Source organism: Hyperolius riggenbachi, chromosome 10, assembly GCF_040937935.1.
Source record: "Hyperolius riggenbachi isolate aHypRig1 chromosome 10, aHypRig1.pri, whole genome shotgun sequence".
Classification (NCBI taxonomy): Eukaryota; Metazoa; Chordata; class Amphibia; order Anura; family Hyperoliidae; genus Hyperolius; species Hyperolius riggenbachi.
In genome coordinates this window covers 2341089-2365594 of record NC_090655.1, presented here as the reverse complement: position 1 = coordinate 2365594, position 24506 = coordinate 2341089, and the positions used below count along the sequence as shown (strand labels likewise).

General features: G+C 47.2%; 1 protein-coding gene across 9 annotated transcripts in view; it reads right to left on the bottom strand.

The window, feature by feature from the left end:
* Positions 1-24506, bottom strand: part of LCOR (ligand dependent nuclear receptor corepressor) — a 202590-nt gene that overhangs the window by 86457 nt on the left and 91627 nt on the right. For 7 of the 9 annotated variants that reach the window (XM_068255424.1, XM_068255425.1, XM_068255431.1 and 4 more), the window contains 2 exons: positions 7511-7590; positions 1370-1502 (listed from right to left, as the gene is read on the bottom strand). In XM_068255424.1, the coding sequence (XP_068111525.1) occupies positions 1370-1502; positions 7511-7590 (213 nt within the window). The remainder of the gene's footprint in view (positions 1-1369; positions 1503-7510; positions 7591-24506) is intronic. The other 2 variants (XM_068255427.1, XM_068255428.1) reach the window with 1 other exon arrangement.

Sequence of the window (24506 nt, the reverse complement as noted above, 5' to 3'; positions counted from 1 at the left end):
TAAGGATGCTAACCAGGCAATCCAAAAGTTAAAATCTCTATTACTTTTCTTGTTCATAAATGATCATTCCCCAGTTTACCTGACTCTTATTTAGTACACAAAAAGGAAGTTGCAGGGCATGCTGGGTTGTCATTTTTTGCTTCTGTACATTAGTTAAGTCTGAGGGGGAAATAAAGAAGCAAAAAGACAACCCAGCATGCCCTGCAACTTCCTTTGTGCGGCAACATACCAAATAAGAGTCAGGTAAACTGGGGAATGATCATTTATGAACAAGAAAAGTAATAGAGATATAAACTTTGGATTGCCTAGTTGGCACCCTTACCAGATAAAAAAAAGAATAAATAAATCAAAAATTTGATTTTCTGCCCGACAGTTACACTTTAAGGAGCCTGGCACTAACTGGTGTACACACACACACTCGTGGCCATTGAGTGTGCCATCTGATCAGCTAACATGAGCAGGGGGCGGCGGCGTGTGCGCAGAGCACGGGGCGGCGGCGTGTGCGCAGAGCACGGGGCGGCGGCGTGCGCGCAGAGCACGGGGCGGCGGCGTGCGCGCAGAGCACGGGGCGGCGGCGTGCGCGCAGAGCACGGGGCGGCGGCGTGCGCGCAGAGCACGGGGCGGCGGCGTGCGCGCAGAGCACGGGGCGGCAGCGTGCGCGCAGAGCACGGGGCGGCAGCGTGCGCGCAGAGCACGGGGCGGCAGCGTGCGCGCAGAGCACAGGGCGGCAGCGTGCGCGCAGAGCACGGGGCGGCAGCGTGCGCGCAGAGCACGGGGCGGCAGCGTGTGTACAGAGCACGGAGCGGCTCTAGGGAACTTAGCAGGGCACAGGGCTGTGCTCATACCTGGCTCTGTTGTGTGAATGCTTCACTTTCCCCTTCATTAGCAATGTCGGCTGTCCTCATCTGTATCCAAACTGCTCCTGATCTATCCCGTTGTTGATCGTGACCAGATCGGACATTTAAGAAATAATTGTCAGATCCTGTAAGTCGGACTGGAAATTGCATTATGTGTACCCAGCATGATGTCCTAACATATTATTATACTGTATGGTGTGTGGCTGAGAGACCTTTCAGGAATCCCCCCCACCCCCCTTGAAAATCCTGGGTTTGCCCCTGAATGTACTACTAAAATGGCCAGAGAATGCAGAGTAGGATCTCACCAGACCTAATTACCTATAATCACCCACGGTGCAGGCAGGAGCAGCATCAGTCATGTGACATTAGCCGGATTTTATTTATTTGATGTATGCAGCAGAACATTTGTCCACCTGTAGACTGGAAACTGCACGCACTGCAGCAAGGCAACAAAAGAGAGGGCATAACCTTTTACCGTCACACATTTTCCAAAAAACACACACCCCACCAACCTTTCTTGTAGAAGACGGCATTTATGAACTCTTCCGCTTGTCTTTCTAGTCGAATGATCTTCGCTTGCTCTTGCTTAAGTAGGTTTTCTTGGCCAGGTTCAGACACAGATTTATTAAAACCCGCTAAATGCTCCTGCAACAGGAAAATAGTTATACAGAAGTTTAAAAAGTGCTGCAGAAATACCACAACATTAAGACTAGTCATGTGATGGGAAAGTGCTGATAAACTGTGAATAAAAAACATTTATATCGCGCTTTTCTCCTGGCGGACTCAAAGCGCCAGAGCTGCAGCCACTAGGGGGCGCTCTATAGGCAGTAGCAGTGTTAGGGAGACTTGCCTAAGGTCTCCTACTGAATAGGTGCTGGCTTACTGAACAGGCAGAGCCAAGATTCGAACCCTGGTCTCCTGTGTCAGAGGCAGAGCCCTTAACCATTACACCATCCAGCCACCACTAGTATAGTGACAGAAGCTAGGCATAGACGTCCATAAAGCAGTATATGTGTATTAGGGGAGTACTGTCACTAAGATGTGCGGCCCTTTACATACATGTAGAGAAACCCATGTCCAGTAAATCAGCCCTTGCAAAAAAAGCATCTATTAAAAAACAAACAAACAACCCTGTAGAGATTTGAAGGACAACTGAAGTGTCAGGCATATGGAGGCTGCCATATTTATTTCCTTTTAAATAACACTAGTTGCCTGGCAGCCCTGCTGATCTCTTTGGCTGCAGTAGTGTCTGAATCACACACCTGAAACAAGCATTCCGCTAATCCAGCCACACTTCAGTCAGAGTACCTGCTCTGCTGCATGCTTGTTCAGGGGCTATGGGTAAAAGTATTAGAGGATTTATTTAAAGTATTTTGTATAGTGCCGACATATTACGCAGCGCTGTACAGAGTATACTGTCTTTGTCACTGACTGTCCCTCAGAGGGGCTCACTATCTAGTGCCTACCATAGTCATATGTCTATGTATCGTGTAGTGTATGTATCATAGTCTAGGGCCAATTTAGGGGGAAGCCAATTAACGTATCTGTATGTTTTTGGGATGTGGGAGGAAACCAGAGTACCCAGAGGAAACCCACACAGACACGGGGAGAACATACAAACTCCTTGCAGATAGTGCCCTAGCTGGGATTCGAACTGGAGACCCAGCGCTGCAAGGCGGGATCGCTACCCACTACGCCACCATCAGCAAGACAGCCAGGCAACTAGTATTACTTAATAGGAAATAAATATGGCAGCCTCCATATCCCTCTCTCTTCAGTTGTCCTTTAAATGCTTCTGAAAGTAAAATCTGCTACATCAGTTAAGATGGCCACTAACTGTACAATTTTCAGCGAAGAATCACTGAAGAGATCAGATAAACGAGATCAGAAATGAAAGGTCGTAATACATAGATTATTTCACCATCAACGAACCAATCTGTACTTCCTATCCATGATACATTATAAAAACGTTTTTTTTCCAACCAACTAACTGTCGACCGATCACCTTAAAGGTGGCCATAAACGATTCATTACATTTTTTTTTATCTATTAGATTTTATCAAACCTAACATATACACTTCAATTTTGAAAGCAATCAGTCCTTCCAACACATCTGATCAGATATTAATAGAAAAATTGAATAGTTGATCATTTTTTTATTGATAAAAAAAAAAAAAAGAGATTTTCAACTATTCAAATGTTCATCTATTCAAATGTTTTGGTTGAATAAATGGGAAAATCAAACTGTTTGATTGTACATTGTATGGGCAACCATTTGGTACATCAATGAGGTGATTTTCTGCCAATTTGATCGCATTTATCTGATCACTCGGGGGATTCTTAGCTGAAAATTGAACAGTTAGTGAGCACCTTTAGATGTTAAGCCAGCTATTCATGCATCAATTTTACTATTTGATTCCCAGCAGATTTGATCATTCTGATCGAGGTATCGATAAGACAGAATGGAAAATTTAGATCAATCAGCCATAGCAATCAATGCACTCAATGGAACAGTTCAACACTGCCGTTCTGTTGAGAATTAATCTGCTATGTGTGAGGACTGAAGAGAAATCGATCATTTGCCATATGGGTATCTGTACTTTTCCTAAAGGCTCATACAACACACGTACCATCTGTCCAACTATCTTCTAAACTGGTCTGTAGTAAGATAAGTTGGCCGTGAGTACGGCTGACAAACAACCAGATGACCGACTGATAACAGGTTGTTTGCCAGATCCAACAGGTGGATCAATCTGCCCAACTATCCTGCAGGTTGGAACGTGTGTACAGGTCTTTGAGACAACTTAGTTGTTTTTGAATGCGGACATGTTGTGCAGTTTGTCATTTAGCTTGCACACATAGTATTTCAATGAGTTGGTTGTTTAGTTCGTTGGTGTGTGCGTGTACAGACTAGTCAGGTAAACAACTTGTTGTGTGGTTGGTTGTGCAGTAAGTTGGACGTGTGTAGGAAACTCCAGTCAGAGACAAGTACAGTCCTTAGTGTGCCAAGGATGATAAGCAGCCAATAGCAGGATATATGTAATTAATTTTACTGCTCTGTTTGAAAACTCCCACAAGTACTATGCTATGCTGTCTGCCTCTAGCTACTTGCTTCCTATAGCCAAACAGCATGTTTATAGGGTAATGGTCATCCCCCCAAAAAAGTCAAGAGTGGGTTTTGAAGGACTATTTTTGCAAGTGTGTACAGGGCTTCCAAATCGGTCACCAGATTTCACAAATGGATTGCAGTGGAAAGCACATGACACATAGTTGTCACAAGACATGACATACAAGATCATCTGATCTGTGATGGCTCATCATCAGATTCTGATGCGCAATCACTAAAGGCTCATACACACGCTCAACAAAAGTCTTTAAATGCACAATTATCCAACAACTTGAAGAAGTTGGACAACTTGTCAAGTAAAAGACGTGCAAACGGCAAGGCGTTATCACTGGTAAGAGGCGACCAACGACTGATAACACACTGCTCGAGTCAACCCAAAGGATGACAATAATATCTGTAGTAGCAACTCCTCCTTTCTCCTCATGCTGAAGCCTTGCTAAAGTACACCCTCTCAGCATGTGTCCTCCCCTCCAGCTGGACCCTCCCCTGCCCCTCCCTCCCCTGCTCTCTCTCCTCCGCATGTGTCCTCCCCTCCAGCCTGGTTCCCTCCCTTGCCCCTCCCTCCCCTACTCTCTCTCCTCAGCATGTGTCCTCCCCTCCAGCTGGTCCCTCCCCTGCCCCTCCCTCCCTGCTCTCTCTCCTCAGCATGTGTCCTCCCCTCCAGCCTGGTCCCTCCCCTGCTCTCTCTCCTCAGCATGTGTCCTCCCCTCCAGCCTGGTTCCCTCCCTTGCCCCTCCCTCCCCTACTCTCTCTCCTCAGCATGTGTCCTCCCCTCCAGCTGGTCCCTCCCCTGCCCCTCCCTCCCTGCTCTCTCTCCTCAGCATGTGTCCTCCCCTCCAGCCTGGTCCCTCCCCTGCTCTCTCTCCTCAGCATGTGTCCTCCCCTCCATCCTGGTTCCTTCCCCTGCCCCTCCCTCCCCTACTCTCTGCCTGCATGGATCAAATTACTTCTCTTCTTACAGTGTGTAAGGAGAGGAGAACTGCTGCAGACCGTCTTATCTTGTCCATTTGCTCTAATTCTTATTTCGGATGTCAGTCTGCTTTTAGATCACATGGTCATGGGGGTGGGGGGCCTATGATTTGGAAAGAAAAAATAAATCACCCTGGCCCAATTTTACACTGGGGGCGGGAATTTCCAGACCATATGCAGAATACAGTACCTGGGGGTGAGAAAATCAAACTTTATTATGTGTAATTTTATATATCTTGGCAACTTATTAGGTTTAAAGCAAACTGTAATTTATAATTTAGGTACTCTTTAAGGAAATGAAGACAAGTTAAAACAGCACATTCGAAAAATACGACATCCATTTTTATTTTGAAGCACAGTGAGCGAAAATACAGCAGCCGACAGGAAACATTTGGGGAAGCCATCAGGCAAAGCTATAATAATATTTAGGGGGCACAGGCAACCTGGCTCCTGAAGTCTGTCTAGCCCCAATTACATATATGGATGAATTTTCTATTAAATAGAATTAGACTGGACACAAACATATACATAGAAATAATTGGTAAACAACAGATAGATACTAGGTTTACTTAAAGGGAACCTTAACTGAATGGGGGGTAAAGAGTTTCACTTACCTGGGGCTATTACCAGCCCCCTGCAGCAGTCCTGTGCCCTCGGAGCCGCTCTGGAATCCTCTGGTCCCTCGCTGTCACTTAGTTTCGTTTTTGACGACTCACCAGTCGGCCGGCCGCCATGTGTATTATTGGACGCATTCCCTACTACAATTAGCGCTGTTGCGGACCGCAACGCGTACAAAAATACGCGTTGTCGCATATCTACGCGTGCGAAATGCAGTAGGGAATGCGTCCAATAATACGCATGGCGGCCGGCCGACTGGTGAGTCGTCAAAAACGAAAGTGACAGCGGGGGACCAGAGGATTCCAGAGCGGCTCCGAGGGCACAGGACTGCTGCAGGGGGCTGGTAATAGCCCCAGGTAAGTGAAACTCTTTACCCCCCATTCAGTTAAGGTTTCCTTTAAAGTGAACCAGAGATGAAGCACTCTCATAACACCTACCCTGCTCTCTGTTTCATCCTTTACTGCTCAGCCCGCTTGTTATCAGCACCTGATAAAATCCCCGACTGAGCATTCAGTCTGGCTTTGTTCAGGAATCATTATAGCAGAGCCAAAAGGGGGCAGGCTTGGGCTTGAAAAGACACCAGAGAAGACAGACTCGGCTATAAAGATTCCTGAGCAAAGCCAGACAATGCTCAGTTAGGGATTTTATCAGGGCTGATAAGAAGCAAGCTGAACAGTTAAAAATGAAACAGAGAGCAGGGTAGGTGTTTTCCTCTAATGTTCCCACTGATATATATGGTAAAATACATGAGGGTGCTTAGTCTCTGGTTCACTTTAAGTACTTTTAAATATGGGCCAAACTTTAAATTCAGCCACATAAAAGCTGAAATAGAAACGTTGTGTATTAGCATTTCATGCTGACAATATTGTCAATTGAAATCAGCAATATGTTGTAGTTTGGACAAGCTACACTGACGGGAGTCCCACTAACACCTTATCCTGCACGGACATTGGATATGCACACATCTGGTCTTTTATGCCCCTGGTGAGTGATGAACGGGCACTCTCCAGATATACGGACAACCCCTCACTCTGGACTTCATCCTTCCCTGCAGAAAGTGGTCACTCGCCAATAAAAACCAATACTACATGCCAGCTACTTCTGTACAGATCGAGGCTCCACTGAAAACCTCATGATCTCGCAATACTCCGATATGATGTCAGAACCGCATAACCGATGAAATACACACAGATGGATGACGTGCAGGCCGGATGTGAAGCTGGGTATTTTGGTCAGTGCTACGTACAGCTCGGTAGGCTGCCCAGAAACAGCTCAATTACAACATTAGAGAGTGACTGTCAGGCATAAAATCAATTTATTTGTATCTGGTAAACAAGTAAGATGGATGCTAACCAGGCAATCCAAAAGTTACACATCACTTTTACTTTTCTTGTTAATGAATGATCATTCCCCAGTTTACCTGACTTATTTGGTACACAAAAAATTTGGTACACAAAAAGGAAGTTGCAGGGCATGCTGGGTTGTCCTTTTTTGCTTCTCTACTTCCCCTCAGACTTATCTAATGCAGCCTGATTGGCTGAAGCCTCTTTCCCTCCCGTTTTCCCCTCCCACACCTCTGTTGCTCTCTGATTGGCCAAAATTTCTCATGCTGAAACAATGCACTTTCTACAGTGAAGGGCGGGCAAATCAGGCAGAGGAGAGTAAGGGCGGATATTACATCACGACTGGCTTCAAAATAGCCACAGTAAATATGGAAACTGTCTCGAATAGGATTCTCTACTTTTCCTTTATAAAATTCACAGGAATCATATCGTGGAGAGTGCAATACATATGTTATGTAAGTAGAGCAAGTATTTATCTACTTATATATGTGTTTTTTTCCTGAGATAGTATGGCTGACAGCTCCTCTTTAATGATGATGCATTCGGTAAAAAAAGAAAAAAAAGGTTTATTTTGCAATGGATTCTCATGTCAGTACCTTAACTTTTTCTCGTCTCAAGCAGCAGAAAAGGCAATTCTCATCAAAGGACCAATCACAAACACCTGTAGGTTCACAGTCTGTAAATGTGGAACAAAGAAAAATCCATGGGTTACAACTTGAGCCAATGCCTCGTGTGTTATGGCAAACAGCACATGGCATATATGACAGACAACAGCAGGGTGGTGAAGGGAGGGAAAGACCAGGAATGGGAGGAACAAGTACATTATAGAAATATTACGTAGACTTCAGCAAGCGTGCATTGCGTGCTTTCTCAGGACTGGCCCGCACAGTTCACCTCTGCACGTTAGCACATTGCACTGGCTTTCTCAGGATTGGCCCGCACAGTTCACCTCTGCACAGTAGCACATTGCACGGGCTTTCTCAGGATTGGCCCGCACAGTTCACCTCTGCACGTTAGCACATTGCACGGGCTTTCTCAGGATTGGCCCGCACAGTTCACCTCTGCACGTTAGCACATTGCACGGGCTTTCTCAGGATTGGCCCGCACAGTTCACCTCTGCACGTTAGCACATTGCACGGGCTTTCTCAGGATTGGCCCGCACAGGTCACCTCTGCACGTTAGCACATTGCACGGGCTTTCTCAGGATTGGCCCGCACAGTTCACCTCTGCACGTTAGCACATTGCACGGGCTTTCTCAGGATTGGCCCGCACAGTTCACCTCTGCACAGTAGCACATTGCACGGGCTTTCTCAGGATTGGCTCGTACAGTTCACCTCTGCACGTTAGCACATTGCACTGGCTTTCTCAGGATTGGCCCGCACAGTTCACCTCTGCACGTTAGCACATTGCACTGGCTTTCTCAGGATTGGCCCGCACAGTTCACCTCTGCACGTTAGCACATTGCACGGGCTTTCTCAGGATTGGCCCGCACAGTTCACCTCTGCACGTTAGCACATTGCACTGGCTTTCTCAGGATTGGCCCGCACAGTTCACCTCTGCACGTTAGCACATTGCACTGGCTTTCTCAGGATTGGCCCGCACAGTTCACCTCTGCACGTTAGCACATTGCACGGGCTTTCTCAGGATTGGCCCGCACAGTTCACCTCTGCACGTTAGCACATTGCACGGGCTTTCTCAGGATAGGCCCGCACAGTTCACCTCTGCACGTTAGCACATTGCACGGGCTTTCTCAGGATTGGCCCGCACAGTTCACCTCTGCACGTTAGCACATTGCACGGGCTTTCTCAGGATTGGCCCGCACAGTTCACCTCTGCACAGTAGCACATTGCACGGGCTTTCTCAGGATTGGCTCGCACAGTTCACCTCTGCACGTTAGCACATTGCACGGGCTTTCTCAGGATTGGCCCGCACAGTTCACCTCTGCACGTTAGCACATTGCACGGGCTTTCTCAGGATTGGCCCGCACAGTTCACCTCTGCACGTTAGCACATTGCACGGGCTTTCTCAGGATTGGCCCGCACAGTTCACCTCTGCACGTTAGCACATTGCACTGGCTTTCTCAGGACTGGCCCGCACAGTTCACCTCTGCACGTTAGCACATTGCACGGGCTTTCTCAGGATTGGCCCGCACAGTTCACCTCTGCACGTTAGCACATTGCACGGGCTTTCTCAGGATTGGCCCGCACAGTTCACCTCTGCACGTTAGCACATTGCACGGGCTTTCTCAGGATTGGCCCGCACAGTTCACCTCTGCACGTTAGCACATTGCACTGGCTTTCTCAGGATTGGCCCGCACAGTTCACCTCTGCACGTTAGCACATTGCACTGGCTTTCTCAGGATTGGCCCGCACAGTTCACCTCTGCACGTTAGCACATTGCACTGGCTTTCTCAGGATTGGCCCGCACAGTTCACCTCTGCACGTTAGCACATTGCACGGGCTTTCTCAGGACTGGCTCGCACAGTTCACCTCTGCACGTTAGCACATTGCACGGGCTTTCTCAGGATTGGCCCGCACAGTTCACCTCTGCACGTTAGCACATTGCACGGGCTTTCTCAGGATTGGCTCGCACAGTTCACCTCTGCACGTTAGCACATTGCACGGGCTTTCTCAGGATTGGTTCGCACAGTTCACCTCTGCACGTTAGCACATTGCACGGGCTTTCTCAGGATTGGCCCGCACAGTTCACCTCTGCACGTTAGCACATTGCACTGGCTTTCTCAGGATTGGCCCGCACAGTTCACCTCTGCACGTTAGCACATTGCACGGGCTTTCTCAGGATTGGTTCGCACAGTTCACCTCTGCACATTAGCACATTGCACGGGTTTTCTCAGGATTGGTTCGCACAGTTCACCTCTGCACGTTAGCACATTGCACTGGCTTTCTCAGGATTGGCCCGCACAGTTCACCTCTGCACAGTAGCACATTGCACGGGCTTTCTCAGGATTGGCCCGCACAGTTCACCTCTGCACGTTAGCACATTGCACGGGCTTTCTCAGGATTGGCCCGCACAGTTCACCTCTGCACGTTAGCACATTGCACGGGTTTTCTCAGGATTGGCCCGCACAGTTCACCTCTGCACGTTAGCACATTGCACGGGCTTTCTCAGGATTGGCCCGCACAGTTCACCTCTGCACGTTAGCACATTGCACGGGCTTTCTCAGGATTGGCTCGCACAGTTCACCTCTGCACGTTAGCACATTGCACGGGCTTTCTCAGGATTGGCCCGCACAGTTCACCTCTGCACGTTAGCACATTGCACGGGCTTTCTCAGGATTGGCCCGCACAGTTCACCTCTGCACAGTAGCACATTGCACGGGCTTTCTCAGGATTGGCCCGCACAGTTCACCTCTGCACGTTAGCACATTGCACGGGCTTTCTCAGGATTGGCCCGCACAGTTCACCTCTGCACGTTAGCACATTGCACGGGCTTTCTCAGGATTGGCCCGCACAGTTCACCTCTGCACGTTAGCACATTGCACGGGCTTTCTCAGGATTGGCCCGCACAGTTCACCTCTGCACGTTAGCACATTGCACGGGTTTTCTCAGGATTGGTTCGCACAGTTCACCTCTGCACAGTAGCACATTGCACGGGCTTTCTCAGGATTGGCCCGCACAGTTCACCTCTGCACGTTAGCACATTGCACGGGCTTTCTCAGGATTGGCCCGCACAGTTCACCTCTGCACGTTAGCACATTGCACGGGCTTTCTCAGGATTGGCCCGCACAGTTCACCTCTGCACGTTAGCACATTGCACGGGCTTTCTCAGGATTGGCCCGCACAGTTCACCTCTGCACGTTAGCACATTGCACGGGCTTTCTCAGGATTGGCCCGCACAGTTCACCTCTGCACAGTAGCACATTGCACGGGCTTTCTCAGGATTGGCCCGCACAGTTCACCTCTGCACGTTAGCACATTGCACTGGCTTTCTCAGGATTGGCCCGCACAGTTCACCTCTGCACGTTAGCACATTGCACGGGCTTTCTCAGGACTGGCTCGCACAGTTCACCTCTGCACGTTAGCACATTGCACTGGCTTTCTCAGGATTGGCCCGCACAGTTCACCTCTGCACGTTAGCACATTGCACTGGCTTTCTCAGGATTGGCCCGCACAGTTCACCTCTGCACGTTAGCACATTGCACTGGCTTTCTCAGGACTGGCCCGCACAGTTCACCTCTGCACGTTAGCACATTGCACGGGCTTTCTCAGGATTGGCCCGCACAGTTCACCTCTGCACGTTAGCACATTGCACGGGCTTTCTCAGGATTGGCTCGCACAGTTCACCTCTGCACGTTAGCACATTGCACGGGCTTTCTCAGGATTGGCTCGCACAGTTCACCTCTGCACGTTAGCACATTGCACGGGCTTTCTCAGGATTGGCCCGCACAGTTCACCTCTGCACGTTAGCACATTGCACTGGCTTTCTCAGGATTGGCCCGCACAGTTCACCTCTGCACAGTAGCACATTGCACGGGCTTTCTCAGGATTGGCCCGCACAGTTCACCTCTGCACGTTAGCACATTGCACTGGCTTTCTCAGGACTGGCCCGCACAGTTCACCTCTGCACGTTAGCACATTGCACTGGCTTTCTCAGGATTGGCCCGCACAGTTCACCTCTGCACGTTAGCACATTGCACGGGCTTTCTCAGGATAGGCCCGCACAGTTCACCTCTGCACGTTAGCACATTGCACGGGCTTTCTCAGGATTGGCCCGCACAGTTCACCTCTGCACAGTAGCACATTGCACGGGCTTTCTCAGGATTGGCCCGCACAGTTCACCTCTGCACGTTAGCACATTGCACTGGCTTTCTCAGGACTGGCCCGCACAGTTCACCTCTGCACGTTAGCACATTGCACGGGCTTTCTCAGGATTGGCCCGCACAGTTCACCTCTGCACGTTAGCACATTGCACGGGCTTTCTCAGGATTGGCCCGCACAGTTCACCTCTGCACGTTAGCACATTGCACGGGCTTTCTCAGGACTGGCCCGCACAGTTCACCTCTGCACGTTAGCACATTGCACGGGCTTTCTCAGGATTGGCCCGCACAGTTCACCTCTGCACGTTAGCACATTGCACGGGCTTTCTCAGGATTGGCCCGCACAGTTCACCTCTGCACGTTAGCACATTGCACGGGCTTTCTCAGGATTGGCCCGCACAGTTCACCTCTGCACAGTAGCACATTGCACGGGTTTTCTGAGGATTGGCTCGCACGGTTCACCTCTGCACGTTAGCACATTGCACGGGTTTTCTCAGGATTGGTTCGCACAGTTCACCTCTGCACATTAGCACATTGCACGGGTTTTCTCAGGATTGGCTCGCACAGTTCACCTCTGCACATTAGCACATTGCACGGGTTTTCTCAGGATTGGCTCGCACAGTTCACCTCTGCACATTAGCACATTGCACGGGCTTTCTCAGGATTGGCTCGCACAGTTCACCTCTGCACATTAGCACATTGCACGGGTTTTCTCAGGATTGGCTCGCACAGTTCACCTCTGCACATTAGCACATTGCACGGGTTTTCTCAGGTTTGGCTCGCACAGTTCACCTCTGCACGTTAGCACATTGCACGGTTATGCAAACAAATACTTGTTTCCTGGGAGAATTAGGATCACCTCTTTGGGTTAACTTTTGCAAGTTCTTTACACGAAAGGGAAAAAAATGAAAAACAGAACACAGGTGTCAAATAAGCCCTGCAGGCCAAATCCAGACCCCAAAGAAATGAGGAAATTAATCCATGTTTTATATCTGTGCATGTACTGGTGCTCCGACATTTCCATGGAGACGGCAGGCAACTGCAGATGTATCAGTGTTCTCTCCAGGCTCTCTTAGCCGGGTGCTCCACCCAGCTAATTTTGGTAAGCACCCGGCTATCATCAACTCTCCTTCTATGCTGTAAGCCCTGCATTCCCCTGGCCCCTATGGGCCCATTTCCACTAGTGCGGTGCGATTCCGCTGTGGAAAACGCGAAAAACGAATTCGTATGCGAAATTTAATGTGAAAACGCATTAAAATTCGCTTCTGTTTGTAAGTATGCGAATTTAACCATGTCAGTGCCTGTGTGCTTGTACATTAATTTTAAGCGAGAACGTACGCGAATTCGCAGGGAATATTCGCATAACGAAAATGCATGCGAATTACCTGTTAAATACATCACAGGCGAATCGCACACTAGCCTTGAGGGGTGTGAATTATGATGGCCCTGCTGTGCAGATTTTTTCTGCACTATCCACCGCACAGAATTTCTGACAAGTGTAAACGGGCCCATTGATTTATATTGGTTATGCGAATCTGCAGACGCAGAAAACGCACGTAGATTCGCTCTAGTGGAAACGGGACCTGAGAGTTTTCCTCTGCAGAGAGCCATTGCCTTGCCCCGCCCACTTCCTCCCAAGGATTCCCCCTGCAAAGCACAAGGAGTAAGTAGGCGGGGACTACCCTCTCCCAGCTCCTCCCCGACTACCTCCAGTGTGTGCTGATGGGATGGGGAGGAGTCTGCACAGCTCATACACGGCTGGTCCAGCCAAGCAGCAGAGATCCTGCAGGAACATTGGATATACAATGTATGCAGTTTGGAATTGAGGCAAAAGACTTCCTGAATATTTTGATTGGTCTAATTCCAACCTGCATACAATTGCATTAAATGTTTACACAACCCAGAATTATCAGCATCTTACTGGCTGAAATCTATCAAGCAGAAACCTACATTCACACAGGAGGTCAGCTCTGCAATCCCAGCTGGGCAGGCAATGAAAGAAGACAAATGCAGATATGGCCTGGGTGCCATTCACAAACCTCTGCCTGGGATAGATCATACTTTCAAGCACAATGTACAGATAAGTTAATTAGCCTCCACCTAAAATTGGCCCTAGACTAGGGTAGACATATGGGTAATTGTGAGCTCCTCAGAGGGATAGTTAAGTGTGACTATAATAATATTACACACACACACATATATATATAAATACATAATAATAATATGGTAGGACATTACACTATGACTATGGCAGGATTAGATTGTGAGCTCCTCTGAGGACAGTCAGTGACATGACTATGTACTCTGTAATGTGCTGCAGAAGATGTCAGTGCTATATAAATACATAATTATAATATGGTAGGACATTAGACTATGACTATGGTAGGATTAGATTGTGAGCTCCTCTGAGGACAGTCAGTGACATGACTATGTACTCTGTAATGTGCTGCAGGAGATGTCACTGCTATATAAATACATAATAATAATATGGTAGGGCATTACACTATGGCTATGGTAGGATTAGACTGTGAGCTCCTCTGAGGACAGTCAGTGACATGACTATGTACTCTGTAATGTGCTGCAGAAGATGTCAGTGCTATATAAAAACATAATAATAATAATATGGTAGGACATTATACTATGACTATGGCAGGATTAGATTGTGAGCTCCTCTGAGGACAGCCTGTGACATGACTATGTACTCTGTAATGTGCTGCAGGAGATGTCACTGCTATATAAATACATAATAATAATATGGTAGGGCATTACACTATGGCTATGGTAGGATTAGACTGTGAGCTCCTCTGAGGACAGTCAGTGACATGACTGTACTCTGTAATGTGCTGCAGAAGATGTCACTGCTATATAAATACATAATAATATGGTAGGACATTACACTATGACTATGGCAGGATTAGTCTGTGAGCTCCTCTGAGGACAGTCAGTGACATGACTATGTACTCTGTAATGTGCTGCAGAAGATGTCACTGCTATATAAATACATAATAATATGGTAGGACATTACACTATGATTATGGTAGGATTAGAGTGTGAGCTCCTCTGAGGACAGTCAGTGACATGACTATGTACTCTGTAATGTGCTGCAGAAGATGTCAGTGCTATATAAATACATAATAATATGGTAGGACATTAGACTATGACTATGGTAGGATTAGAGTGTGAGCTCCTCTGAGGACAGTCAGTGACATGGCTATGTACTCTGTAATGTGCTGCAGAAGATGTCAGTGCTATATAAATACATAATAATATGGTAGGACATTAGACTATGACTATGGTAGGATTAGAGTGTGAGCTCCTCTGAGGACAGTCAGTGACATGGCTATGTACTCTGTAATGTGCTGCAGAAGATGTCAGTGCTATATAAATACATAATAATAATAATATGGTAGGACATTAGACTATGACTATGGTAGGATTTGAGTGTGAGCTCCTCTGAGGACAGTCAGTGACATGACTACGTACTCCGTAATGTGCTGCAGAAGATGTCCGTGCTATATAAATACATAATAATATGGTAGGACATTACACTATGATTATGGTAGGATTAGAGTGTGAGCTCCTCTGAGGACAGTCAGTGACATGACTATGTACTCTGTAATGTGCTGCAGAAGATGTCAGTGCTATATAAATACATAATAATATGGTAGGACATTAGACTATGACTATGGTAGGATTAGATTGTCAGCTCCTCTGAGGACAGTCAGTGACATGACTATGTACTCTGTAATGTGCTGCAGGAGATGTCAGTGCTATATAAATACATAATAATAATATGGTAGGACATTACACTATGACTATGGTAGGATTAGATTGTCAGCTCCTCTGAGGACAGTCAGTGACATGACTATGTACTCTGTAATGTGCTGCAGAAGATGTCAGTGCTATATAAATACATAATAATAATATGGTAGGACATTACACTATGACTATGGTAGGATTAGAGTGTGAGCTCCTCTGAGGACAGTCAGTGACATGACTATGTACTCTGTAATGTGCTGCAGAAGGTGTCAGTGCTATATAAATACATAATAATAATATGGTAGGACATTACACTATGACTATGGCAGGATTAGAGTGTGAGCTCCCCTGAGGACAGTCAGTGACATGACTATGTACTCTGTAATGCGCTGCATGAGATATCAGTGCTATATAAATACATAATAATAATATGGTAGGACATTAGACTAGGACTATGGTAGGATTAGAGTGTGAGCTCCTCTGAGGACAGTCAGTGACATGACTATGTACTCTGTAATGTGCTGCAGAAGATGTCAGTGCTATATAAATACATAATAATATGGCAGGACATTAGACTATGACTATGGTAGGATCAGAGTGTGAGCTCCTCTGAGGACAGTCAGTGACATGACTATGTACTCTGTAATGTGCTGCAGAAGATGTCAGTGCTATTTAAATACATAATAATAATATGGTAGGACATTGGATAATGACTATGGTAGGATTAGATTGTGAGCTCCTCTGAGGACAGTCAGTGACATGACTATGTACTCTGTAATGCGCTGCATGAGATGTCAGTGCTATATAAATACATACTAATATGGTAGGACATTAGACTATGACTATGGTAGGATTAGATTGTGAGCTCCTCTGAGGACAGTCAGTGACATGACTATGTACTCTGTAATGCGCTGCATGAGATGTCAGTGCTATATAAATACATACTAATATGGTAGGACATTAGGCTAGGACTATGGTAAGATTAGAGTGTGAGCTCCTCCGAGGACAGTCAGTGGCATGACTATGTACTCTGTAATGTGCTGCAGGAGATGTCAGTGCTATATAAATACATAATAATAATATGGTAGGACATTAGACTATGACTATGGTAGGATTAGAGTGTGAGCTCCTCTGAGGACAGTCAGTGACATGACTATGTGCTCTGTAATGTGCTGCAGAAGATGTCAGTGCTTTATAAATACATAATAATAATATGGTAGGACATTGGACAATGACTATGGTAGGATTAGATTGTGAGCTCCTCCGAGGACAGTCAGTGGCATGACTATGTACTCTGTAATGTGCTGCAGGAGATGTCAGTGCTATATAAATACATAATAATAATATGGTAGGACATTAGACTATGACTATGGTAGGATCAGAGTGTGAGCTCCTCTGAGGACAGTCAGTGACATGACTATGTACTCTGTAATGTGCTGCAGAAGATGTCAGTGCTATTTAAATACATAATAATAATATGGTAGGACATTACACTATGACTATGACAGGATTAGAGTGTGAGCTCCTCTGAGGGCAGTCAGTGGCATGACTATGTACTCTGTAATGTGCTGCAGAAGATGTCAGTGCTATATAAAGCACCTCTGGCATAGGGCTTTAACTTAACAGACTTGAAACCTTTTTTAAAAATGACCCCAATTTTTTATGAAATCAGGTCTGTGATCCAACTTTTAAAAAATTCTTACTTTCTGAAAAATTATAGCTTTGAAAGATGGCAAGTTAAAGGTTTTATGAAAACAGCAGTTTGATTTTTTTTTATTTCTTTTGACATGTTTCATTATGAAGCGTTTTGCGTTATATCATCCAGAATGGTTTCATATCCTCCCACAACTTCAGCTATGAAAGCTAGGACGTCAGTCAGGAAGTGAACTCTTTGACCCGGAAATTAATAAATACAATGTATTTATTCATTAAAGCGCTCAGCAAATCGCAATTCACAGCACTTTCTGAAGCGCTTTCCGTATAGTTTCTATTGAAAACAAACACTCAGAAAACGGTACAGGAGCCACTTTTGCAATTCAATAGAAAGCAGAGAGCCCATGTATTAACACGTTCAAAGGAAATCATTGCACAAATCGCCGATTTCAAAAACCGCCAGTGCTTAAAAAAAACAAACAAAAGCAAAACAAAACGCACATTGTAAACAAACCCTATCTGCACGTTGCCAAAAACACAGCCGTCATTTGAGCAAGGGGAAACGAGGCCTAGGTCTTCACTACAACAGTCTCCCATAATGCTGAAAGATCGAGGCAGTATTACCATCCAGCCTGCTGCGATCGGGCTTCCTGCATCACACTCATCTGAATGCACGCAGGCCCAGGAGGACTCCTTTTTGGCTGGAACACGCATACCATTTTTAAGAAAACAGAAACTATCACAACAGTGTCAAGTTCACAAGAAAAATGCTTGGAACGTTAAAAATGCTCTTCTGTTCATTTGTTTTTAACACTTCCTGCTCTCCAACTGCCAAAATCTGTTCCTGAATTGAAATGGCCCCGTGCCTACGAGGCAGCTCTATTCTTCCTCTGAACACCTTGTCACGCATTTCAGAATGCTTGTTTAGTAGTCGAGGAAGCCGAGTGTAGCAACGGGGACGCCAAGTTTTGCTCACACACGGCTGAACGCTGCATCCAGGTCACTAAAAGTAAACGCATCGTAAGCAAAATACGGAGGTCGTCATTGCAGCCCCCCCCCCCCCCCCCAACACCTGGAGCAAGTATGCAAATCAGATATTCTGACTTTCCTGCTCTGCATTATTGTTCCAGGTCACTGGCCAAGTATTCCTGTCTCAGAATCGCAGCGCAGAGACGGTATTTTCTGTGAAGACAACAAAGAGCACCTTCCAACCTTCACACAGCAGGTGCAGTTTTTAGGTTAAGGCCTCATTCACATCGGGTTGCGTTGAAAAACATGTAAAAGCACATGATGAAAACCGCATGCGCTAGCACACGTTTTAATTAGCGTTTCCGTGCGTTGCACTTTTTATTTTTTTTTTATTTTTTTTTTAAAGTGGATCAGAGATAAACTTTTACTCATTGCATAATTGTGTTCCTTTCATATAGTTTATAGGGCATTCCTCAAGCCACTTTTTTTGTTTTGTTTTAATACTTTAATTCCCTATAAACTAAACAAGCCTCGCCCACAGCTCCTTTTGTGCCTTGGCACTGTAGCAAGGGCTTATGGGAGCTCAGTCTGGGCAGGAGGAGGAGGAGGTTACTAGCCAGAGATTTCAGAGGCAGAGGGGAGGGGACTGAATTTACACACAGGCAAGCTGATAGCATCTCCAGCCCTCAGCCTGTGTAATGTGACAAACAGAACATGACTGCCCTCATTGTATCACAGGAATAAATAATAATAAACTGTTGAAGCTGTTTGCAGCTAGATATGCTGTGTAAACTATCTAAACTTTAAATAAGATATATAGACAAGTTACTTGTTAGTTAGTTTTTCATCTCGGATCCGCTTTAAGCATTTTTGCTTATTGTAGCAGTTCTCAGTAAGGCCTCGTTCATATTACCAAACGCAGATGGCCGTGCGATCGGAACAACGTGTACAAATGCACGCCATCTGCGCATGCATGTGTTGCGTGGCTCATACCTCATACCTCAAACAACTGCGCGTTTCAGAAAAAAAAATGCGTGCAGCATGCGTTCGCGGACCGCACTAGTCCGGAACGCTTGCAGTGTGAACATCAGACAGTGCAGTCTATTCATCTCTGCCTTTCACACGCGTTGCCTAAACACGCACGGCAAAGCGTGCAATGTAAATGGGGCCTTAAGCTTTGTTTTCATACGTATGTATTTTTTTCCCCAAATAGGAGTAAAAACGCTTGCGCTTCTGTGCGCTAAAAAAAAAATGCATTCATTCAACGCACAGAAATGCAGCAACACTACGTTTTTATATCGCAGCGCATAGATGTGAACCAGGCACATGGACATGGGAGTATCAATACCTTGCAGAACACACAGGGCATTGCGCTGTGAAAAGTGCACAGAAACGGCCCTGATGAGAACGAGGCCTAAGTGTTTACACAATCATTTCCATTTACCTTGACAGTGGAACCGGTTATAATGCACAAACAGGTCAGCGATACAGCTCTCTGCACAGGGGTGTGGCCTGGTGATCATTATAGAGCATGAGCCAATGGAAGATGGGGGGGGGGTGCAGGGGCGTAGCAATAGGGGTTGCAGTGGTTGCGATCGCATTGGGACCCTTGTGCCAGAAGGGCCCTGCCTCAACTGCAGTATTAGCTCTCTATTGGTCCTGTGCTGGTACTAATCACTTCTATAGATACTTTGAATAGTAGTAATCAGTAACAAGCTGCTCCCCATCCCCTTCTTGCACCTCTGACACTGTAGTTGCCATTGGCAGGGATTGCTATGTATAGAGTGCTTGGGGGTAATCAGTAACAAGCTGCTCCCCATCCCCTTCTTGCCCCTCTGACACTGTAGTTGCCATTGGCAGGGATTGCTATGTATAGAGGGCTTGGGGGTAATCAGTAACAAGCTGCTCCCCATCCCCTTCTTGCACCTCTGACACTGTAGTTGCCATTGGCAGGGATTGCTATGTATAGAGTGCTTGGGGGTAATCAGTAACAAGCTGTTCCCCATCCCCTTCTTGCACCTCTGACACTGTAGTTGCCATTGGCAGGGATTGCTATGTATAGAGTGCTTGGGGGTAATCAGTAACAAGCTGTTCCCCATCCCCTTCTTGCACCTCTGACACTGTAGTTGCCATTGGCAGGGATTGCTATGTATAGAGTGCTTGGGGGTAATCAGTAACAAGCTGTTCCCCATCCCCTTCTTGCACCTCTGACACTGTAGTTGCCATTGGCAGGGATTGCTATGTATAGAGTGCTTGGGGGTAATCAGTAACACGCTGTTCCCCATCCCCTTCTTGCACCTCTGACACTGTAGTTGCCATTGGCAGGGATTGCTATGTATAGAGTGCTTGGGGGTAATCAGTAACACGCTGTTCCCCATCCCCTTCTTGCACCTCTGACACTGTAGTTGCCATTGGCAGGGATTGCTATGTATAGAGTGCTTGGGGGTAATCAGTAACAAGCTGCTCCCCATCCCCTTCTTGCTCCTCTGACACTGTAGTTGCCATTGGCAGGGATTGCTATGTATAGAGTGCTTGGGGGTAATCAGTAACAAGCTGTTCCCCATCCCCTTCTTGCACCTCTGACACTGTAGTTGCCATTGGCAGGGATTGCTATGTATAGAGTGCTTGGGGGTAATCAGTAACACGCTGTTCCCCATCCCCTTCTTGCACCTCTGACACTGTAGTTGCCATTGGCAGGGATTGCTATGTATAGAGTGCTTGGGGGTAATCAGTAACAAGCTGCTCCCCATCCCCTTCTTGCCCCTCTGACACTGTAGTTGCCATTGGCAGGGATTGCTATGTATAGAGGGCTTGGGGGTAATCAGTAACAAGCTGCTCCCCATCCCCTTCTTGCACCTCTGACACTGTAGTTGCCATTGGCAGGGATTGCTATGTATAGAGTGCTTGGGGGTAATCAGTAACAAGCTGTTCCCCATCCCCTTCTTGCACCTCTGACACTGTAGTTGCCATTGGCAGGGATTGCTATGTATAGAGTGCTTGGGGGTAATCAGTAACAAGCTGTTCCCCATCCCCTTCTTGCACCTCTGACACTGTAGTTGCCATTGGCAGGGATTGCTATGTATAGAGTGCTTGGGGGTAATCAGTAACAAGCTGTTCCCCATCCCCTTCTTGCACCTCTGACACTGTAGTTGCCATTGGCAGGGATTGCTATGTATAGAGTGCTTGGGGGTAATCAGTAACACGCTGTTCCCCATCCCCTTCTTGCACCTCTGACACTGTAGTTGTCATTGGCAGGGATTGCTATGTATAGAGTGCTTGGGGGTAATCAGTAACAAGCTGTTCCCCATCCCCTTCTTGCACCTCTGACACTGTAGTTGCCATTGGCAGGGATTGCTATGTATAGAGTGCTTGGGGGTAATCAGTAACACGCTGTTCCCCATCCCCTTCTTGCACCTCTGACACTGTAGTTGCCATTGGCAGGGATTGCTATGTATAGAGTGCTTGGGGGTAATCAGTAACAAGCTGCTCCCCATCCCCTTCTTGCTCCTCTGACACTGTAGTTGCCATTGGCAGGGATTGCTATGTATAGAGTGCTTGGGGGTAATCAGTAACAAGCTGTTCCCCATCCCCTTCTTGCACCTCTGACACTGTAGTTGCCATTGGCAGGGATTGCTATGTATAGAGTGCTTGGGGGTAATCAGTAACACGCTGTTCCCCATCCCCTTCTTGCACCTCTGACACTGTAGTTGCCATTGGCAGGGATTGCTATGTATAGAGTGCTTGGGGGTAATCAGTAACAAGCTGCTCCCCATCCCCTTCTTGCTCCTCTGACACTGTAGTTGCCATTGGCAGGGATTGCTATGTATAGAGTGCTTGGGGGTAATCAGTAACAAGCTGTTCCCCATCCCCTTCTTGCACCTCTGACACTGTAGTTGCCATTGGCAGGGATTGCTATGTATAGAGTGCTTGGGGGTAATCAGTAACAAGCTGCTCCCCGCCCCCTTCTTGCACCTCTGACACTGTAGTTGCCATTGGCAGGGATTGCTATGTATAGAGTGCTTGGGGGTAATCAGTAACAAGCTGCTCCCCATCCCCCTCTTGCACCTCTGACACTGTAGTTGTCATTGGCAGGGATTGCTATGTATAGAGTGCTTGGGGGTAATCAGTAACAAGCTGTTCCCCATCCCCTTCTTGCACCTCTGACACTGTAGTTGCCATTGGCAGGGATTGCTATGTATAGAGTGCTTGGGGGTAATCAGTAACAAGCTGCTCCCCGCCCCCTTCTTGCACCTCTGACACTGTAGTTGCCATTGGCAGGGATTGCTATGTATAGAGTGCTTGGGGGTAATCAGTAACAAACTGTTCCCCATCCCCTTCTTGCACCTCTGACACTGTAGTTGCCATTGGCAGGGATTGCTATGTATAGAGTGCTTGGGGGTAATCAGTAACAAGCTGTTCCCCATCCCCTTCTTGCACCTCTGACACTGTAGTTGCCATTGGCAGGGATTGCTATGTATAGAGTGCTTGGGGGTAATCAGTAACAAGCTGCTCCCCGCCCCCTTCTTGCACCTCTGACACTGTAGTTGCCATTGGCAGGGATTGCTATGTATAGAGTGCTTGGGGGTAATCAGTAACAAGCTGCTCCCCATCCCCCTCTTGCACCTCTGACACTGTAGTTGTCATTGGCAGGGATTGCTATGTATAGAGTGCTTGGGGGTAATCAGTAACAAGCTGTTCCCCATCCCCTTCTTGCACCTCTGACACTGTAGTTGCCATTGGCAGGGATTGCTATGTATAGAGTGCTTGGGGGTAATCAGTAACAAGCTGCTCCCCGCCCCCTTCTTGCACCTCTGACACTGTAGTTGCCATTGGCAGGGATTGCTATGTATAGAGTGCTTGGGGGTAATCAGTAACAAACTGTTCCCCATCCCCTTCTTGCACCTCTGACACTGTAGTTGCCATTGGCAGGGATTGCTATGTATAGAGTGCTTGGGGGTAATCAGTAACAAGCTGCCCCCCATCCCCTTCTTGTACCTCTGACACTGTAGTTGCCATTGGCAGGGATTGCTATGTATAGAGTGCTTGGGGGTAATCAGTAACAAGCTGTTCCCCATCCCATTCTTGCTCCTCTGACACTGTAGTTGCCATTGGCAGGGATTGCTATGTATAGAGTGCTTGGGGGTAATCAGTAACAAGCTGCTCCCCATCCCCTTCTTGCACCTCTGACACTGTAGTTGCCATTGGCAGGGATTGCTATGTATAGAGTGCTTGGGGGGTAATCAGTAACAAGCTGCTCCCCGCCCCCTTCTTGCACCTCTGACACTGTAGTTGCCATTGGCAGGGATTGCTATGTATAGAGTGCTTGGGGGTAATCAGTAACAAGCTGCTCCCCGCCCCCTTCTTGCACCTCTGACACTGTAGTTGCCATTGGCAGGGATTGCTATGTATAGAGTGCTTGGGGGTAATCAGTAACAAGCTGCCCCCCATCCCCTTCTTGTACCTCTGACACTGTAGTTGCCATTGGCAGGGATTGCTATGTATAGAGTGCTTGGGGGTAATCAGTAACAAGCTGTTCCCCATCCCATTCTTGCTCCTCTGACACTGTAGTTGCCATTGGCAGGGATTGCTATGTATAGAGTGCTTGGGGGTAATCAGTAACAAGCTGCTCCCCATCCCCTTCTTGCACCTCTGACACTGTAGTTGCCATTGGCAGGGATTGCTATGTATAGAGTGCTTGGGGGTAATCAATAACAAGCTGCTCCCCATCCCCTTCTTGCTCCTCTGACACTGTAGTTGCCATTGGCAGGGATTGCTATGTATAGAGTGCTTGGGGGTAATCAGTAACAAGCTGCTCCCCATCCCCTTCTTGCACCTCTGACACTGTAGCTGCCATTGGCAGGGATTGCTATGTATAGAGTGCTTGGGGGGTAATCAGTAACAAGCTGCTCCCCATCCCCTTCTTGCTCCTCTGACACTGTAGTTGCCATTGGCAGGGATTGCTATGTATAGAGTGCTTGGGGGTAATCAGTAACAAGCTGCTTCCCATCCCCTTCTTGCACCTCTGACACTGTAGTTGCCATTGGCAGGGATTGCTATGTATAGAGTGCTTGGGGGTAATCAGTAACAAGCTGCTTCCCATCCCCTTCTTGCACCTCTGACACTGTAGTTGCCATTGGCAGGGATTGCTATGTATAGAGTGCTTGGGGGGTAATCAGTAACAAGCTGCTCCCCATCCCCTTCTTGCTCCTCTGACACTGTAGTTGCCATTGGCAGGGATTGCTATGTATAGAGTGCTTGGGGGTAATCAGTAACAAGCTGCTTCCCATCCCCTTCTTGCACCTCTGACACTGTAGTTGCCATTGGCAGGGATTGCTATGTATAGAGTGCTTGGGGGTAATCAATAACAAGCTGCTTCCCATCCCCTTCTTGTACCTCTGACACTGTAGTTGCCATTGGCAGGGATTGCTATGTAT